The following is a 19,363-nucleotide window of genomic DNA, read 5'->3' on the forward strand; positions in this document are numbered from 1 at the left end:
TTTGAAAACGAGTGGAGTGTCTAGCCAGCTGAGAAAAAAGAAAGGTCATCTGTACAAAACATGCGCTAATGAGCCGATTTTGAACTGGCTAATGAAATATATGGATTCCCATGTACAACTACACTGTATTTCCAATGCATTGCTGCACAAACACGAAATAGTGTGATTACAGGTAGTGAGCTGAATATACTGTAGTATGTTCTCTAAATCACAAACATGGAAGTGAGTATGAAGGACTGATACTAGTAAACTGTGAATATGCCCTATTCTTCTAAAATCTACATTTGTGCCATGGAGGTGCCACCTTCCTGTTTGCACGCACACACACACACACACACACACGCACACACACATGCACACATACACAGTAAATATATGCTAGTCTTTTTTTAAAGTTTTCAATAAATTCCTAGGTTTGTAGGCTACAAGTTCTGACTTTCTGTTTCATATCACTGCAGCCACATGAAGTTTGCAGTGTATGGTGAATGACTATCTATTGAATGTAAAGAAGAATATGAAAAATAATGACTCGGAATAGGAATAGAGTTGCTTTATACAAATGTTTTTTTATTGTACATATATACATACACTGACATGCAAGCAAGCAAGAAAAAAAAGTTCCAGAATGCAGTACCTAACATGTTGTCTCTAAAATCAAACTTCACAAAATGATTGAATGAAAGATATGAGTACTCTGCATCAAATTACACTTACACATGACGATGGCTTCTTTGATATCCCAATACTGCGCCCAAGTGTCAAGAGAACCCACTAAAAGAAGTTGACCCGGAAGTGATATAAGGGCAGACTTGAATATCTAGACAGACATTGCCAGAGCTTTCTACTAACAGGCAGTTATTCTCCCATTCGTCCTCTTCTTTCAGTAAAAGTCTAGTCCACCGTTCGTGGAGCTTGGTTCATAGATTTGCAATGCTGTACTTTCGCAGTAAAATTGCAGCTGCTGATGTGGTAGAATCGGGTGCGAGCATCTGCGTTGTTGCCTCTACAGTAGCAACAGCAATCATAACGATGCACAATAAATGGAAATAAAGTATCTCATTGAAATGAAGCTGTTCTGACTCCTTGGATGGGACTGCAGACTAGGTAATTAAAGGGGAAAATCCAGTCCAAATATAAGTTAGTCTGATAAGAAAGAGTAAAATATTACAAGTTCAACGGTAAAATTTTGATCGAAATTGGATCAATAAGGAAGTTATGACATTTAGAAGTTTCGCTAATTTTTGAGGAAACGGTTCTTGAACGGTCAATATGAATATGCAAATGGCAAAGTGAGCATGTCATCCCCTCACAACTTGTCATATGGTTTGTACATAAAATTGTGAAATTTCCGGATTTTAATTCAAACACAATTATGCCTGAAGTTCAAATCCTGATATATCTAACTGATCCCTATTCTGAAGTTTTTCAACCACGAATAACATCATATTTCAGACTTCAATGACAGAAATGTTGAATTTTCATCACTTTTTGTATACGATCAGTGGAAAATTGTGAGGTTATGACATGGTCAGCTCACTCATTTGCATATTCATATCCACTGTACAAGAACTGTTTTGGAGAAATGAGCAACTCTTCAAAATTTCATAACTTCCTTACTTTTCATCCGAGTTCAGTCAAATTTTTACTGTTGAACTCATAAGATTTTCCTCTTTTTTATCAGACTAACTTATTTTTAGACTGGATTTCCCCTTTAATCCTCATTGCCTGCCCTTCAGATAGTACTGAGTGTTATAGATCCTGTGGCAATTTGCAACATGTATTGGTACACAACTTACACTTTTCTTTGCTCCTATGTGTCTAGGGCAATTACCCCCTGGACAATTACCCCAGACCCTTCCCCTGACCCTAACCCTAATCCTAATCCTGAACCTAATCCTAATCCTAACCCAAACTCTAACCCTAAGGTAATTGCCCTGATATGGCTCCTATATTTGCCAGGTCAATTAGATTCAAATTTAACTCAACAGTGTATAGAATATATATGCATTTAATGATATGGCACATACACATCTCCACACTGGCACTGACTATATTTTGTGTTCTGCTGCACAAGTGCATTTGGAATACACACATTGTGCTTGCATTCAGGGAACAAAAATCAAGAAACAAACACAGCTGAACTCACAGTTCACTTGAGCCACTGCATACATGTAATTGAACTGGGCGTGCCATGCCTTAAAGGTAAAAAACAGTTTCTTTACGCCTGCAAAAACTGTAAATATTTGCTCTAAAATTGACACATATGCATAAGAAATTTGTGAAATAATGCTGCGATAACATGATTTCAGTTGGGTGACTACACAAATGTGAAATATTGATCAAAAAAGCATGCCAGCAGTATTGTGATCTGAGAACATATCCGATCGTGGTTGCTACATAATGCTACATAATTGACTATCAATAATTGACACATTGGGCCATAGCAGTATACTCAAGCAGGTAACTGTGGGGAAGTGTGTTATTGTACAAATAATGCACAGGTGAGAGTGAGTTAGTGGAGACGCAGTACATTTGAGGGTATTTATAATGATGTAACATGCATGAGGGCACAGCCGAGTGCATGTTGCACAACATGCACATGAATACATGAGAGTGACCTGCATCTCCACTAACGTTCCAAATTTAAAGCTGTGCATTATCTGCTTTATAAAATAGTTCTATGAATTTATTTCTCATTTACTTTATTTCATAGGTAACTACAGGTTACCTTCATGCAGAACTTGTGGTGAACTTTCTTTTGAATAAGCCAAGATGTCCGAAGAAATGCCCCAACCAAACACTCTAAATTCAGGTGATTGAGCATGCACTTGTAACTAGCTGACAGAGTGCGCATTTCAAACTGACCGAGTGCGCGCTTGTAACTGATTAAATTCGCATTGCTAAAGTATGCAATTGTGATGTCATTTTGAGCGTGATTACGGTCAGCCACAGTCACATGCGTGTCTCTAAGCAGTTGTTAGTACCAGTCATTAGTAGGCAGTCAATGATAAAAACTAATGTCCACTGGGCATGTAAGGCAAAATTAAAGACCTGTCACATGATTGCTCTCAACCAATCATTTGATTAGGATCCATATAAACATTTTATAAAGCAACATGATCTCATCCTCGACAGGTTGAATGAGTGAATATCCTTCCATAATGGGACTCCCATAATGCCTTGTGAATGAGGACAACCACAATGCCTTGCTAATGAGGACAACCACATACCAACGTCCTTGCACGTTATTTGCTTGCACTGATGCGCTTCCTGTTCTGCGCAGATTTGCTTGAATATCTGGATCTAGCAAAGAGTCCAAATCCTGATGATATCATACCCCAGCAGTCGATCGTTCGTGTGAAAAAAAGAAGAAGAAAACAGGCACAAGATAACAGCCTCCAAGTCTTCCTGTACAAACTTTATCGATAGGTCACACAGTGAGCCCGGGTGGGGTGTCGGTCACCTCCTGTTGCCCACGATGACGCCGGGGGCGGAGAAGGACCTGTTGGAGGCGTGGTGCTCCTTCAAGTAGTCGCCGCCCTTCTCCTCGTACTCCGCCCGAGAGACGAACAGCGACTGGTTAGCCGGGTCGGTCGCCCATTTTGCCGCCCCAAGCCAGGCGTCGAGTGATGGATTTCCTGATTGGATGTTACACAAGATATAAGATGATGCAGTCGCTACTGTCTAAAGTCTCTGACACAAATCTTGTCACCTTTGTTATTGTATCCCGAAGATATTGCATCCCTTTATCATTCAAAATAATGATTTTACAAAACTAAAGGACAAGAACATATACATCAATGGAGTTCAACCACATATCCTTCATACTGGTTAGTCAAACCTTGAACACTGCTTGGATAAACATGTGATAGCGAATCATTTGAAAATCCTTTGACTACATCTCTCGACTCACAACCTCCCACCATAGCATTTTAACACCTGTGAATGGACATTACCTACCATTGTATACAATGTCAAGTGATTTCTCATGGATTTTATAGAAGTGTTGAATTATGTGTTAACCGCACAAAGTGGAGATTGAACATATCTGTCACACATACTACAAGCAGACAAAGCTATGCTAAGTGTGCTACATGTGTTTTGAAATGGACAGAAATGTGACATGCAATTCATAGTGTGTGAATTTCTGATATATTAGTTAAACAGAATTAATAAAGTGCAAGATGGGACAGACACATTTTGGATCTCTGCTCTCCTCTCCTCACACTAGAATAATATAAGGGGAGATCTTTGACAACAAGCAAACAACAGCCAAAGCCTCATAATGACACTTTTAAACTCAATAAACATTGCAGGATGAACTGATACATTGACTGAGTGCTACAGACAGCACATTTACTGGTATGCGTGCCCCGTTATTTCATTTTCATTCTGACCCTCACTTAATTCTTCAAAAGTGCAGGGGTAATCAGTTAATCACAATTACAACTCTGTACAACTTACAAGGATGGTATACTCTATAGTATTGGTTAAGATGAGGATTCAGCTTTAACTTTTTGCGAGACACTTAAGAAGCCACTTTATGAAATGTTACGGAGCATTCAATTCTAAGCGGAATTTAAAGCTTATTTGATGAAAATCGGGTTTGAAATGGCTGAGAGATCCAAAATCAACGTAAAACAAAGCAATCCTGATTAAAGGTGCATCCCACCTTTTATTGGGATCGCTCTGTTTTTGATATCTCAGGCATTTCAAAACCATATTTCACCAAATAAACTTTGAATTACTCATAGAATTATATACTTTTTCATATTTCATAGGAGGTTTCTCCTTATTTCGCAAAAAAATGTTGGTAACCCAAAGCCCCATCTCAACCGTAACTATACCATTCCTTTGACATGATAAAGCTGCAACTTGCCGTAAATGTAACAAGTATAAGCTGAAGGGATATGAAGATGACAGACAGTGACAGGAGAAGGGGACGAGGTGGACCGTGAATTTTAGACGTACCTGCTCGCCGGACCTTGAAGGAGGACTGGAAAGGCCTCATGGCGCGAAGCTCTGTCTCTATTCTCTCCACCATGTTGTGGAAGTTCAAGTTGCCCCCAGTGAGAAACACATTCTGCATCATGGATACAAAACAAAACAATTGTATCAGTTTCATTTCATTTAATATTTCAATTCATGTATTGATTTCTGCATCCTCTTCATGACGAAAATTTAACAAAGAAAGTACAGGCATATAAAAAATGGGATAATATCAAAGATACATTTCTAATTTGTGATACATAGTGTATCATATGGGCCTACTGTAATTAATGAGCTGCCGCTCTTACCTGAACCAGTCTGTCCTGGACTTCCGGTTCGTACAGCCTCAGGACATGCTCCATGGTCTCCCCAAGTCCACCCTGCTCCAGCCCCATGATGCTTGGCTGGAATAGGATCTCAGGGCCCCTGATTCTCTCCACGCCAAGCACCACCTGGTAGTACTCGGCCAGGTCAAAGGTCATACGCAGGCCAACGGGTGACCGGTTCTCTCTGCAGTGGTATGGGAGGGGGAGGTGGATGCTTTTAGATTTCAGGCAGAACTGATTCCACGAAACTAATGGATCACATACAATCCAAAGAGAAAGAATGATTAATTCAATACCGGTACCTCATCAGTTTTTGTCAAGCAGTGGGGTAGTTTTAATCTGCGGAAAAGCGATACATGTCAATAGGTGTGGATGCTCAAATGGTGCGTTTACAACAAATCTACCTACACACGTATATAGCCAGAAGCTTCATCTTCACTGCTGTTTTCATTAACTCCAAAAGCTAAGATAGATATAGGTAAGTGGAAACTGAGCTTACATTCAATAGCCCAACTCTTTCACATCTGAACAGTGATTTCAATCTTCTTAATTATGCTTTTAATTATACTTAATTATGAACATATTTTGTCCTGAAGTGATTTGACATAATGTTACTTTTTCACGCATGTTATATAAATCCTTCTTAAAGGCCACTGTAAACAGTACAGGGAAACAATAGCAATACGGTTCTGGTTTGTTTCCCTCCACTACACAAAGGCCATACACATACAAGTACAGTGGACTCCCATTATAACGAAGTCCTCGGGACCGGCAATTTTCTTTCGTTATATCGAAATTTCGTTATAACCGAATAAATAAACAATAAAAATACATAAAGTGGATAATGGTACGGCCCGAATTTTTACTTTGTTATAACCGTGTTCATTATAACGGGAGTGCACTGTATATATCACATCCAGTGAAATAGAAATAACTTAATACAGCAATGCATTCTTTGAATACACAAGAGACCCGCGGGTCTAGCGCTCACCTGAGTATCGCAAGTTCACCTTTCACGCAGTCACTAATCTAAATTATTCACAGCTCTACCAAAATTTGACGAGGCATTCTCAAGTGGAAGATGAAAATGTACAATAAGGGCCCAATTTTTTCAAGATTCCTTAATTTGGGGGAATTGGGGCCCCCTGGGGCCCTCTGGGTGGGGCATGGTGCCCAGTTTGATAAATTGAGATCCTGACCACCTAGGGATGCTACCTGCCAAGTTTGACAAAAATCCATCATGAGGTTTTCAGGAAGAAGATGAAAATGTACAATTCAGGCCTCCATTTGGACCCTTCCAACCACCCCCCCCCCCCCCACCCCCAAGAGGGGCACCCCTGGATCTCCTATGAACAAACTTGAAACTACAGTCATTACTGTACTCACTCATAGTATTATCTCAGCTCTATAACTTCTGATTCTAGAGAAGATTTTTAAAGATTCCTTCATTTGGGGGGTTTGGGCCCCCTGGGGGCCCCCTGGGCGGGGCATGGTGCCCATTTTAACAAATTGAGATCCTAACCCCCTAGGGATGCTACCTGCCAAGTTTGGTGAAAATGGGTCATGGGGTTCTCAAGAAGAAGATAAAAATGTACAATTTAGGCCCCATTAGGACCCCTCCTCACCCCCACCCCCCCCCCCCCCCCCCCTGGGTCCAAAGGGGGGCACCCCTGATTCTGCCATGAACAAACTTGAAACTACAGTCATCAATGTGCTAACTCATAGTATTAACCTAGCTCTATCACTTCTGGCTCTAGAGAAGAAGATTTTTGCGGATTCCTTAATTTTGGGGGGTTTGGGCCTCCTGGGGGCCCCCTGGGTGGGTCATGGTGCCCATTTTAACAAATGGAGTTCCTAACCCCCTAGGGATGCTACCTGCCAAGTTTGGTGAAAATGGGTCATGGAGTTCTCAAGAAGAAGATGAAAATGTACAATTTAGGCTCCATTAGAACCCTTCCCCACCCCCCTCCCCTGGGTCCCAAGGGGGGCACCCCTGATTCTGCCATGAACAAACTTGAAACTACAGTCATCAATGTACTAACTCATATTATTAACTTAGCTCTATCACTTCTGGTTCTAGAGAAGAAGATTTTTACAGATTCCTTAATTTTGGGGGGTTTGGGCCCCCCTGGGGGCCCCCTGGGTGGGGCATGGTGCCCATTTTAACAAATTGAGTTCCTAACCCCCTAGGGATGCTACCTGCCAAGTTTGATGAAAATCGGTCTTGGGGTTTTCAAGAAGAAGATGAAAATGTAAAAAGTTTACGCACGACGGACGACGGACGACGGACGACGGACGACGGACGACGGACGACGGACGACGCACGACGCACGACGCACGACGGACGCCGGACGAAGGGCGATCGCAATAGCTCACTTGAGCCTTTGGCTCAGGTGAGCTAATAATATAGAGTAGCAATACAAATGGCTTATTGCTCCATCAGCAATCACAAAGGGCCAATGATTATGCCTACACCAAAGACAATGTCTTATGTCTATGTCACAGTTGATACACCGACTGGGCCATGAGTATGACATACTTGTTTACTTCCTGGTCAAAGACAGATAAGATTTTGTCCAGCTCAGACAGATTTTCCTGCTCAGCCTCAAAACTGAAACCCTCGGCGTCATCCTCCTGTAAGATACAAGTTAGTAACACACATCAAACTCTCCAATCAAAAAATCTTTTCATTTATTCACAGAAATCTCTATTGCGTTTCCATCATCCATGATATCGATCACAAACTCGAAGATGATGTATAATATGTCATATTTTGCTGCATTCTGTAAAAGCATATTTTAGCAGTCTAGTCTCTGACCCAAAGGATCCATCGTTTAGGAGTAAAAAAAAAAAAATAAATCCCTGAAGAGAAGGTTCCAAAGATATCAAAGCATGGACACAAATGCAACAGAACTGAAATCACAAAACTGCAGAGCCCATATGAAAATTTGAGTATGGGTGCATAGTTTTCTGTTGTCTTTCTCTGTTTTTTGTTAAAAGAAAAACTTCCCCGTTGAGGTGTAACCATCCAAAATCTCTGCCCACATAGAATTCAAAATGTTTTCTTCTCTTCCTTGAAGGTTTGCAATAAGATTATATAGATATAATTTTGTTAACTACAACTTTGTTCACGTTGATCCTATAATTGGGGTGTCTGATTTCAGCACACAGTTACGATCCTCAGTGACTTTAGCCCCTTGAAGACTAGTCCTGTGTATACTGTAAAACGAGGAATGTTCACGTGCATTTTAATTTCGCAAATTTCGCGAGCGCCAAGATTTGCGAAATTAAAATGCACGCGAAATTTCTTATCTACACTACATGCATTGAACGCAAGTGGCAATTCGCGAAAATTTCTTGCCACGAAAAAGGCCGTCGGCTCCAAATCGCGAAAATTTTGTGCCGCGAATATATCATGTTTTACAGTACTCGGGCATGCATCTATGGGAATTTCATGTTTTCGCAAAATCAGCCTGTTCTCAACAGGTTAAGAGCAATGAGGTGGAATAAAGTGCTCCAGAGCTGATGGGAACTGGGTGTGAATAATTCACGAGACAAAATGACAACAATAAGTACTGGATTCTGGTTGCACAAAATGTGAAATTGATTGTACGCACTAGAAGCAGCAAAGACAGGAAGACAAACCATTGCTTGAATGTATGCCCACTCGGAGCCCTGATCGGCAGATGTCCCTTCATCCGTGTCCCCTGTGAGGGAAAGGATGAAATTAAACAGCCCGTGGAAGGTCATGACCTCTAATACTCACAAGGCATTGCGGGAGGTTAAGCCAAATACCAGGTTCATCATAATTTAAGATGATGATTAAGTAATTCACAACATTTTGTAATTTGTACACACAGACAAATGTATGGACAACTAAATATGTAAATGAAGGACTAATCAAATATGTAAATTTCAAATTTCACTTGTATTATTTGATGAGTGTCATTGTAATAGAAATGCCAACCACATAGATTTTTCTTCTTCTTCTTCTTTTTTTTTTTTGGGGGGGGGGGTCTTAAAACTCAGGGGGTAACATGGAATTGTTTAATATGACACCATGAAAACAGAGTACGTTATCTTTACCATTTAAAGGATAATCAGCTTAACTATACAAAATCACTTAAAATGTATTGAGATTTTTTAAATATATATTTAAGTCATTTAGATTCAGTACTCAAAATATATCTATTTTCTCTATTACCTCTCAAATTTTCAATTCTGAATTTCTTTCAATTCTTCGATAGTCCATATGAACATAAGCAACTCAAGACATTCGATTGGAAAGACGTGTCTCTGACAACACAGACTACCGCTGCCATCCTACCTTCCTGGTCCGTATCCATGGTATCCGCATCCTTGGGCTCCTGGAGGCCAAGGAGGCTCTCCTTGATGTGTTGCCACTGGGCGTGGCATGTTCCAAGCTCCTACGGGACAGAAAGAGAGAGAGAGATACCAAAGAGAAGACAGACAAGGAAGGGTGACAGATAGACAGAAAATCAGACAGATACAAGACACAGACATCAATAAAGTGGGGGGGGGGAGGGAAAAGTGGTAGACGGGGAAAAAAAGAAGTAAAGGGGCACATATAAAGAAATATGTAGCTTTTATCCCACAAATTTACAGCTGTTTTCATTATCTATGGACTTCATAAAGGTTGTGAAATTTTCTAATACTGCTTTCAGAGTACATGGGTATTTGTATGCAGTCAGCAATCCACATCCAAATTAAACTTATTCTCTTAAATCTCTCTTACATTCAAAGGAAACCCTTATCAGAGAAAGCTGGTTCATTCAAATTCCTACTGCTTTAAAACATTAAAATCATTATAAAAAAAATCAGTGAAAAAAAAAAAGGTGAATCTAAATTTGTATATAGAGGATGTTTGTGTCCAATTCCTGGCTGTTGGGAACTCATTTGATATCCAATTAAGATGTTTTTCCCAAAGAGTACCCTCTTCGCGGGGCAGGGGTGGGGAGACCATTAAAATGCTAATCTTTATTGCGTGAGAACGGTATTTGTCCATCTTGACCTCAATATCCATCCCAATGCCCCCCCCCCCCTTCCCGATGTATCCTCTCTTTATTAGGCCATCTTCATCAATATGATCCTGTCTGTAAACAAGACTTTTAACAAGATGATGCTATAGACAGAACCCCCTGCCATCCTGACAATCAGAGAGACATAATTGCCATGACGACCGTGAGCAAATGCACAGAGCTGCACTTTTCTAACATTAAAAAAAAAAGCCAATTATCATGATGTACAGTATGTAGCATTAGGCAATTTATTGAATACAACAGCAACTACAACAAAGAAATGGACTTCAGGGATCTAGAATAACTGCCATAACAACACAATGAATGATGGCACCTACAATGGTGAACTGACTGTACACACAAACACTTATGATGATGATGATGATGGTGATGATGATAATGATGATGATAACTTTTTTTCGTAATCACTATTATCATTTTTTCGGCATTCCAATTAATAAAGTGCCAAAAAGCTGTTGATAGGTGGCCAAAGTGTCTTAGTGATGCTATATCAGTTTGTTGTTTTCTGGGTGGATGGGCAACCCCCTCCCCCCTCCCCCCTCCCCCCCCCCCCCCCCAACACACACCTGGATGTGTGAAGAGCTAAAATGCTCCCCTATCACCCAACCCCTTACCTCTTTCTGCTCCTTCAGCTGCTCCGTCCATCTCTTCAGTCCGCCCTCCTTGGGGCTCCCCTGGCCTACCAGCCTGGTGCCTTCCTGCAGGAGCCCATCGATCTCCTGCTGGACCCAGCGGGCCCGCAGGCTGTTCTGGTGGAAGGCCTCCACCAGCTCTTGTCGCCGTACGGCGTTCCGCTCCGCCTGGCTCAGGAGCTCCTGGTCAGATCCAAGGAGGTCGAGGCTGGGCCACACGTTGACCGACGTCGGCTGGGCAAACATTTGATAAATAAGCCAGTTCAGAGTTAGCTCATGTGCTTCATGTGCTTCTGAATGATTAAATGACTGCATATTTTTGCCAGAGACGAGAAAGCGATCATTCAGTCTGGGCCTTGCTGCGTACAGACATTTTCAGTTCAATGTGAGTTACAACAATTACAGCAACAACAGTAGCAGCAAATAAAAGTGTCAACAGCTGACTGGTTTCCACTTATCTGTTGCCATGGTTACTAGCTGCCCTGATTGTTACTTGTGGTATTCTAAAAGTGTGGTATAAAATGGGGCTCTGATTCTTGGCAAATGCAAATGAGAGTTAAATGCCAGGACTAAATCCCTCCAATCCACTGAAATGAACAAGGCACCAGAATACTGTATGTGCCATATATCTAGCTAGTCTAAATTTTCACGAATTGGGACTTCCCGACGATTTCACAAGTGGTTAAATTCACACTCGTGGAGTACAGTACTGAACGGAGAAATTATGCATGTCAAATGCATATCAGGGATCAGAGGCAATATTTTCACATGTCTTTATCTTCACGAATAGCACATGACCGTGAAGTCAAAATCAAAACCTTGTGAAATCTTCGACATATTTGACAGTACCTGATCCACGATGCTCTCCCTGCCACCGAGATTGACCTTTGCCCTCTGGATGGAAGCATTGAGCATGCCTATATAACCCTTCAGATCGTCCAGAGAGTTGAGACCTAAGGTCCTCAGCATTTTCTACAAGGAAGAGGGGTAAACACTGATGCTTCATCAATTTGTGTTTTCTTTATTAATTTCATCACATTGCTACTTAAATGGTGGAAGCATTCATCTACTGACACTTTTACACTTAAAAGGAAAATACATCTTGTTTCCATTTAGTACCTTCTCAATACATTCATTGAAATTACTGTCCACCTAAGAAGTACTAATGTGCCTCTATCAGTTCACGTTCTCCAATATCTTATGACCAAAATCACTCGTCTGGCGTATTGTTTCGACAGCTTAGAATTTCTGTCATTACATCTGACAAAAAAAACCCCAACAATCAAAACAAATCAAAACAAAACAAATACCCTTTGGGATTACATCAACTGTTAATAGTGCCTGTTAATGAACTTTCATCAACACATGATTGCACTCACCGATACACACATGCATTTATGCATGTGCACATGTCTATCACATGCAGCAAAATCAAGAAAAGGCCACAAACCTGTCTATAATGGCCACCTGTCTATAATAAAGTACACTGTTTTTCCTACATCCCTCAAGTGGCCTCTATAAGACAGGCTTGACTGTAATTGCACTGACCTTCTGCGTGCCGGTGCTGTCTTCTGCCGTGTTTTGAATGTTGACCAGGGAACGCAGCTTGTCCTCTGCCCCTGTTAACTGGTGACATTAGATTAGTGGAGAGTTACGCAGACAGCTGAGAACATTCTCCTCCCCCTACATCTGGTAATGTTTTACTACTGCCACCATGAATCAATATTTCCCAAACCCAGACCTCCACACCTTTTTGACTGAAAAATGGGGATGATTTGCTCAAAGGTAGGACAGAAAGAGCAGTTCCCATAGGAGTGTGTAGCAAAATTATCAAGAAAAATAGGAAACTCCTATCAAAACAAGAGCTGGGAATGGTCAAAATTCAGATTCTTTCCTCAAAAGTCAGAGTGGTAGTAGGGTCTGCAAATCCAAACAGTTTTTAACAATCTTTTTACCAATCTAAAGCTATATTTTGCTTAAAACAGAAAATATAATCCGAGAATCACCACTTTGTCCTGCACATAGCATTTTGCTGAAGAAATTCATACAGGTACCAAAACTTCCTTTTACCACCACACCCTACACTGTGTACCTGTTCAAAAGCATGCAATGATAATTCCAAGGCATTACAATGAATATTTATTCCAAGAACATATTGTTATTTCACAAGGTAGTACATATAAACACATTACGGCACAAAATGTCTATCATTGTACCCACATGATACTATACAAAGTGGAATACTACACTACAGTCCTGCAGCAACAATGTATGTGTTTATCTACCATTTACAGATGTATCTCTTTCTCTGGAATTTACATTTTACAGATGTGGAACCACAATGTCCAAATGCAAAAGGCAACATATACCGATGAATCACTCAATTTAATGCAATGCAAATATTCTAGTACAATGAAGAAAAAAAAATGTTGTATAACACATACTAGAAAATGGAAGCAAAACAAAAAGCCATATTAAAGAGGAAATCCAGTCCAAATATAAGTTAGTCTGATAAAAAAAAAAAGAGTAAAATCTTAAGAGTTCAATGGTAAAAATTTGACTGAAATCGGATGAAAAATAAGGAAGTTGTGACATTTTGAAGTTTTGCTAATTTCCGCAAAAAAAGTTCTTGTACAGTGAATATGAATACGCAAATGAGCTAACCACGTTATACCCTCACGATTTTCCATTGACTGAGTACAAAAAAGTGATGAAAATTCAATGTTTCTGTCACTGAAGTCTGAAACATGATGTTATTCCTAGTTGAATAACTTCAGAATAGTGATCAGTTAGATATACGAGGAATTGAGCCTCGGGCATAATTGCGTTCGAATGAAAAACTGGAAATTTCAAAATTTTCTGTACAAACTATATGATAAGTTGTGAGGGAATGACATGCTCATTTTGCCATTTGCATATTCATATTGACTGTTCAAGAACAGTTTCTCCCCAAAATAGCAAAACTTAAAAATGTTATAACTTTCTTATTTTTCATCCAATTTTTATCAAAACTATACTGATGAACTTGTAATATTTTACTCTTTCTTATCAGACTAACTTATATTTGGACTGAATTTCCCCTTTAAGAAACAAAAACACAAACACATAATGCGCACATATCAAACCATCTAACCTTTTCTAGTCTCCACTTCTTATTCAGATCCTGGAGCCTGCTGATGCATTGTCGTCTCCTCTCCTTCGTGTTGCCTACAGACCAGCCAGGCAACTATTGCACAAACATTGAGATGTTGTGAATGAGAGAGTGAAAGTTCTTCACCATCCTAGAAATACTTACAGTGGTATAAAAAACCAACATCAGGTTGAAAAGACATGTTATACCTATTGCATTATTGACATATACACTGTATATACTTTTGTATCATTTGTTGTTGTTTTTATGTAAGAAGTGCCAAATGTTTCATGGCCATGTTAAGTTTTTATGTAACAAGCTTTTCATTGGAATTCAGCCCTTGGCTGTGACTGTAATTTTCAATCAGTAACATCATGATAGTTAGGAATGATAATCATTGTCATCATCATCATTACTATCATCATCATCACCATTTAGGTGAAGACACTTTGGCAAAGTGGACATCAGAGACTCTTGGCTTCATTGAAGGGCAAGTTGAAGTCCTGTCAAGTGCCTAAGTCCTTGGACAAAATATGTTTATCCACAGTGTCCCTCTTCACCCAAGTGTTTACATGGGGCACCTGGCAATGCTACTGTAATGATGATGGCCGTGCCCTCTGGAAGAGCAGTGGGAACACTGTAGAGACTACCCTGGATAAACGAGACCACATCCTCATCAGCACCATCATCATCATCGTTGTCATCATCATTATTGTCATCATCATCATCATCATCATCATCATCACAGTCATTGTCCTCGATTTCATTGCTATCACAATCATCCTCATCACCATCGTCATCATCATCATCATTGATATCATATCTCCTGCTGTAGAAAGTGGGTCATTAGATGGGTGTCTCTTGACAGGCATTATGTAAATCATTCAATACTAACAAAAAAAATCATATAAACAAACAAACAATCAGTCCGCTGTTTATATGTTGGGAGCAGTTAACACTGTCCTTACAGGTGTGTATGGCAACTGCATTCTGTGGGCGTGCTTGTCAAAGTAGTCCTGGGATTTCCAGTCCTCAAACTCTGACCATGGGTCAACAGCTGTGTAGGAATGTTCCATCAACAGCTCCTGTGAAAAGAGAAAAGCAGTAACATTCAAAAACAACAATACAGATACACATACACATACATGTAGAAACATAGCTAATGGCCAATGCTAATTCAGGTAACAGTTCTGTGTCTAAATTTGTATTCTTACTGAATAGTGCAACGGCATTGCAACAATAGAGCAGTGCTCACACAGAATGGAATATCCTAAGTAAGAAACTCACATTGTTATTGCTTCTTCTCTCATTATCATCATCTAGTAGTGATTACTGTTCATGTAGGTTTATTGCTGTGAGTGTCAAAATCATGATGATATTCAGCATTATTTTCCGTGCTTACTGTTTCACTCCCAAGTTCATCCTCTCCTTTATTCCTTCAATGATGACACAACAAGAGTATTTCCAGTCATATAACTAGATTACACTTCACACCAATTTCGATTAATGTGGTACATGGATACAAGAGGGGGCAGGGCATAGGGGGAAGACTGCATGGCTAGATATACGACATACAGTGTAATGGACGTAATGTGGGCCCAAAAGAGCAGATAGTGCGACCAACCCAGAGCAGTTTGGTGCTACCAATCCAGAGCACTAACCTCTGCGCGACTGAGGTTGAGATGTGACTGGTGCGCCGGATACTTGAGCTGCAGCAGTCGCAGCAGGTAGCTGGTCAGGTGACTGCCACCGATGTTCAGCCGCCTGCAGTTGGCTGCGTCCAGCTGACCGTTGATGACCGGTAGGACATGGGTCGTTTGGAATCCAGATGACAGAATGAGACTGCATGAGCTCACTTCAAACATATTGACAAAGCAAGAAAATATGTCATCTAAGGTGCTAGGGACTTGATGGATAATTTTGTTCAATCTCAATGCAATTTTGCAACACTTTTAAGATTCACATTATTTGATCATCACTCATGTGAATAAAGAGTTTGTATGTATGTATACTTACAAAACACATTTTTACTTTTTTTTAAATGTGTGTCTCTAAAATATAGAATTTCAAAATTTCCTAGGGGCAGTCAGTACAATTCAAAAGAGAACTCCATTTGAAATTCAGCAAGATTACTGGGACAGCTTAGCGGCTTGCATACTTGCTATCAAAAACAAAAGTTACCAAGCTAAACAAATATGTGTGCTAACAAAGTAATTCCTCCGTTTAATCGTTCAAAGTACAACTTTGAACACATATAATGTTAATGTAAATTAAAGCAAGAATTTGTTTCAGTAATTGTCTAAAGCTTTTGTTATGCAGAGAAACTCCTGATTCTTCCTTCACCAAGCTTTACAATCATGTAACACATTTCATTTGAGAAGACAAAATGTAGTAGCACGCAAGGAAAAAAGGATCAAAAAGAAGAAAACACGGCAAGAAATGTGATTAAAATTGCACCAGGGCATCTTACCAGATTGCTTTGGACAGTTGTAGTAGAGACTGAAGAGACTGTCGATCCCATACGCCAAGCTTGGGATTTGGTAGCACTCAAAAAGAAGCTCTGACATGGCTGGATGGCAGAAATACAAAAATATTAAAACCATTTGCTGACAGGAGCTGGGCATAGTCCATGCACTAACTTTACAGGGGGCTGCTACACCCTGGATACAAATGGTTCATGTAATGACCCTATTTGTACATCACAAAACCCACAAAAATGTCATATAGGTTGGCCTTCCCATACCCTTGAATATATGCACTTTTGGTTATCTTGGCTAAATTGGAATTTTCAGTCTTCTCTGAACAATGTACCCAATTTTCTATCTCGGATCAAAGTTCTGAAGCATGAAAGTATGTAGTATCTTCTAAGCTTTTCTCAACTCATTTTTTTTTCTCTCTCACAGTCCCCAGCTAGATTTTTAAAATTTCTGTCCATAAGGTATGTGAAAGTGGAATTCGGGAACCATGTAATTGGTCAGCAGTATCTTTGATAGTTGGACATAATACTGAATAAGATATTGAGAATAACAAGTCCTGTCAATCCCTTTGCAATGCTGTACAAACTGTCGACTACAAATTGACGATCTTGCTAGAGCATTCTCTGCAAATGGCTGAAACGGCGGTGCCATCAACCCACAAAACGCCCCCTTCTGTGTGAACAAACAGACACATGATAAAGATCATGTTTTTGGTCAATAATCTTTCCCCTTTGTGTCCAACTGTTTTCCCTTAAATATATCACTGCAAGGTTTGACATTGGAACAAAACAAATCTCTTATGTGACAGAGTTTTTTTGTTTTTCATTTTCATTTTAAGTTAAAAAAGGAAATCTGGAGAAATTTTTGTGTCAAGGTCCATGAGAGATGAAATTCCTTCATCCAATTCGCACATTTTGTGGGTGCGCCTAACATCAACATTTTGTGAAAATCAAGAAAAATTACAATTCACATTTTTAAAATAAAACCTCCACCATTCTACTAGATCTATTAAAGGCGTCATGAAAATAGCGTGGAATGGCACTCTTATTTCAGATTAAATGAAGTTTTTTGTTTTCGTTTTGTTTTGTTTTTTCCATGAGTGTTCAGTGAATTCAACCAGAGCTTATATCTCGACCAAAAATATTATCAGCAGGTAGAACAGAAGATATGGTACATACAAAATGACATTTAAATATGTGTGTTTCTGACCAATATAAATATTATTTCAATGTGTACAGAATATGAAGCTGAGAAGAATGGTAGACCCACTCTGTCGGCAAATGTTTGGATTGCAAGGAGCCTCCGTCATGATGATGGGATGCTGAACGGCGCCCTCGGAGTCTATCCCGAGACGCTGGAATGTGTGGTCCAGGATCTGTTCTTGCGCGTCATAGTGAGTCACCACGTCGCGGTCAAACTGCGTCTTTAGCAGCCACCGCACCGTTTCAATGTTGGGAATGTCATTGCCGATCTGCGCCTCTGAGTCCTTCTTGCCACGCTGACGAGCAATCACGTTGCGGAATGAAAGCCGAGGACTAGATTCACAGGCCCATCCAGCTCGACTGTAACAGGATCCTTGAGGATAAAGTAAAAAGAGAGAAAGAGAGAGAGAGAGAAAAAAATTATTTTTCAAGAAAAAAAATATAACTGGTTACAAGAAATGGTGTACCATTTTGATAGCATTATCTTTTCTGTTGGTACTCATACTAGATACTGAATATATTTATGTATGAATACATACACCACAAAGACCCCTTTCTTTTTATAAATAAAGTTACAGTTCATGAGTTCCATCAACAAAGCTAAATCGCCATTCAGGGCCTACAAAATCTGAACGTTTGTGTAGATACTGTATGGTTTTATTATGCAGACAAGTGCTAATGTGTAAAAGAAAATGTTCGCAATTCATCATCTCTTTTCAACACAACACTAAAAAATGGCATGTTTTGACTACAAGCCAAAAAAGAAAAGACTTCTAGTAGTAAACAAAAAATTAAAAAGGTGAAGAGGAAAGAGCGAAAAGAAAAGAGGAAAGCCATCACAAATCATTTTCCCTTCTCATTTATTATTGCAAAACTTGAAAGTGGTTTCGTTTGGGAAGCTTGATTTCAACTCTGGGGCACATCATTAGACAATACTCTGAAGATATTCTGATGGTCAGCAAAGAAAGTATCACTACATTACATGTAGATACTCTATGGCTGAACAGTTTGGCTTCACAATAGTTGCCACCACCACTACGCTATTAATTATTATTACATGGACAAGGGTACGGTACGGAAGAAAGCACATTCAAATACCATTATCGATAATGAGAGGAAGACCCTTGGATTTCAAGTCTTGGCTGTAGCTGTGTGCAGAATCAGGAGTCAACTTCAGATAGTTATCCTTGAAGGGAAATATGTTGTCGGCCCCTAAAATGGAAAAACACGGCAGTGATGAACAAAATACATTAGGCAAGAGTAATGTGACAACAACATTCATACGAGACCTTAAAATAAGTACGAAATAATAAACATGTGGGACTACAATTACCCGAAGCGGTCACCACGAAGACGAGTGCCAACTTGTGGACTTTGAGTGATAATACGCCTCTGGGCAAACACATACTGAAGGTCATAGACCAGACTTGTTCGCGACAGATTTGTTCACAGCATAAAAGTTTAAAAAGAAAATATCCTACAAGAATTATTTCCACATTTTCTTACTTACCAGCACTCATGATGACCGACGTACTTTTTCTGTAAGC

At 39.8% G+C, this 19,363-nt stretch overlaps 1 protein-coding gene across 1 annotated transcript; it reads right to left on the reverse strand.

Annotated features, from left to right (window-relative positions):
- Window positions 1–3,459: 3,459 nt before the first annotated feature.
- On the reverse strand, window positions 3,460–19,362 carry LOC139744394 (actin-related protein 5-like). Its single transcript, XM_071654839.1, has 16 exons — window positions 19,327–19,362; window positions 18,915–19,028; window positions 17,884–18,189; window positions 16,608–16,706; window positions 15,799–15,992; window positions 15,106–15,222; window positions 14,141–14,233; window positions 12,556–12,633; window positions 11,857–11,979; window positions 10,990–11,241; window positions 9,643–9,742; window positions 8,961–9,022; window positions 7,855–7,949; window positions 5,298–5,499; window positions 4,972–5,083; window positions 3,460–3,638 (listed from the first exon to the last, which is right to left on the reverse strand). Exons 1-16 carry the CDS (start codon window positions 19,334–19,336, stop codon window positions 3,460–3,462), a joined length of 2,136 nt encoding a protein of 711 aa, XP_071510940.1. The 5' UTR covers window positions 19,337–19,362.
- Between the last annotated feature and the right edge of the window lies 1 nt (window position 19,363).

This window comes from Diadema antillarum, unplaced genomic scaffold (genome assembly GCF_040938485.1).
Source record: "Diadema antillarum isolate AM-2024a unplaced genomic scaffold, OU_Dant_1.0 scf00000035, whole genome shotgun sequence".
Lineage (NCBI taxonomy): Eukaryota > Metazoa > Echinodermata > Echinoidea > Diadematoida > Diadematidae > Diadema > Diadema antillarum.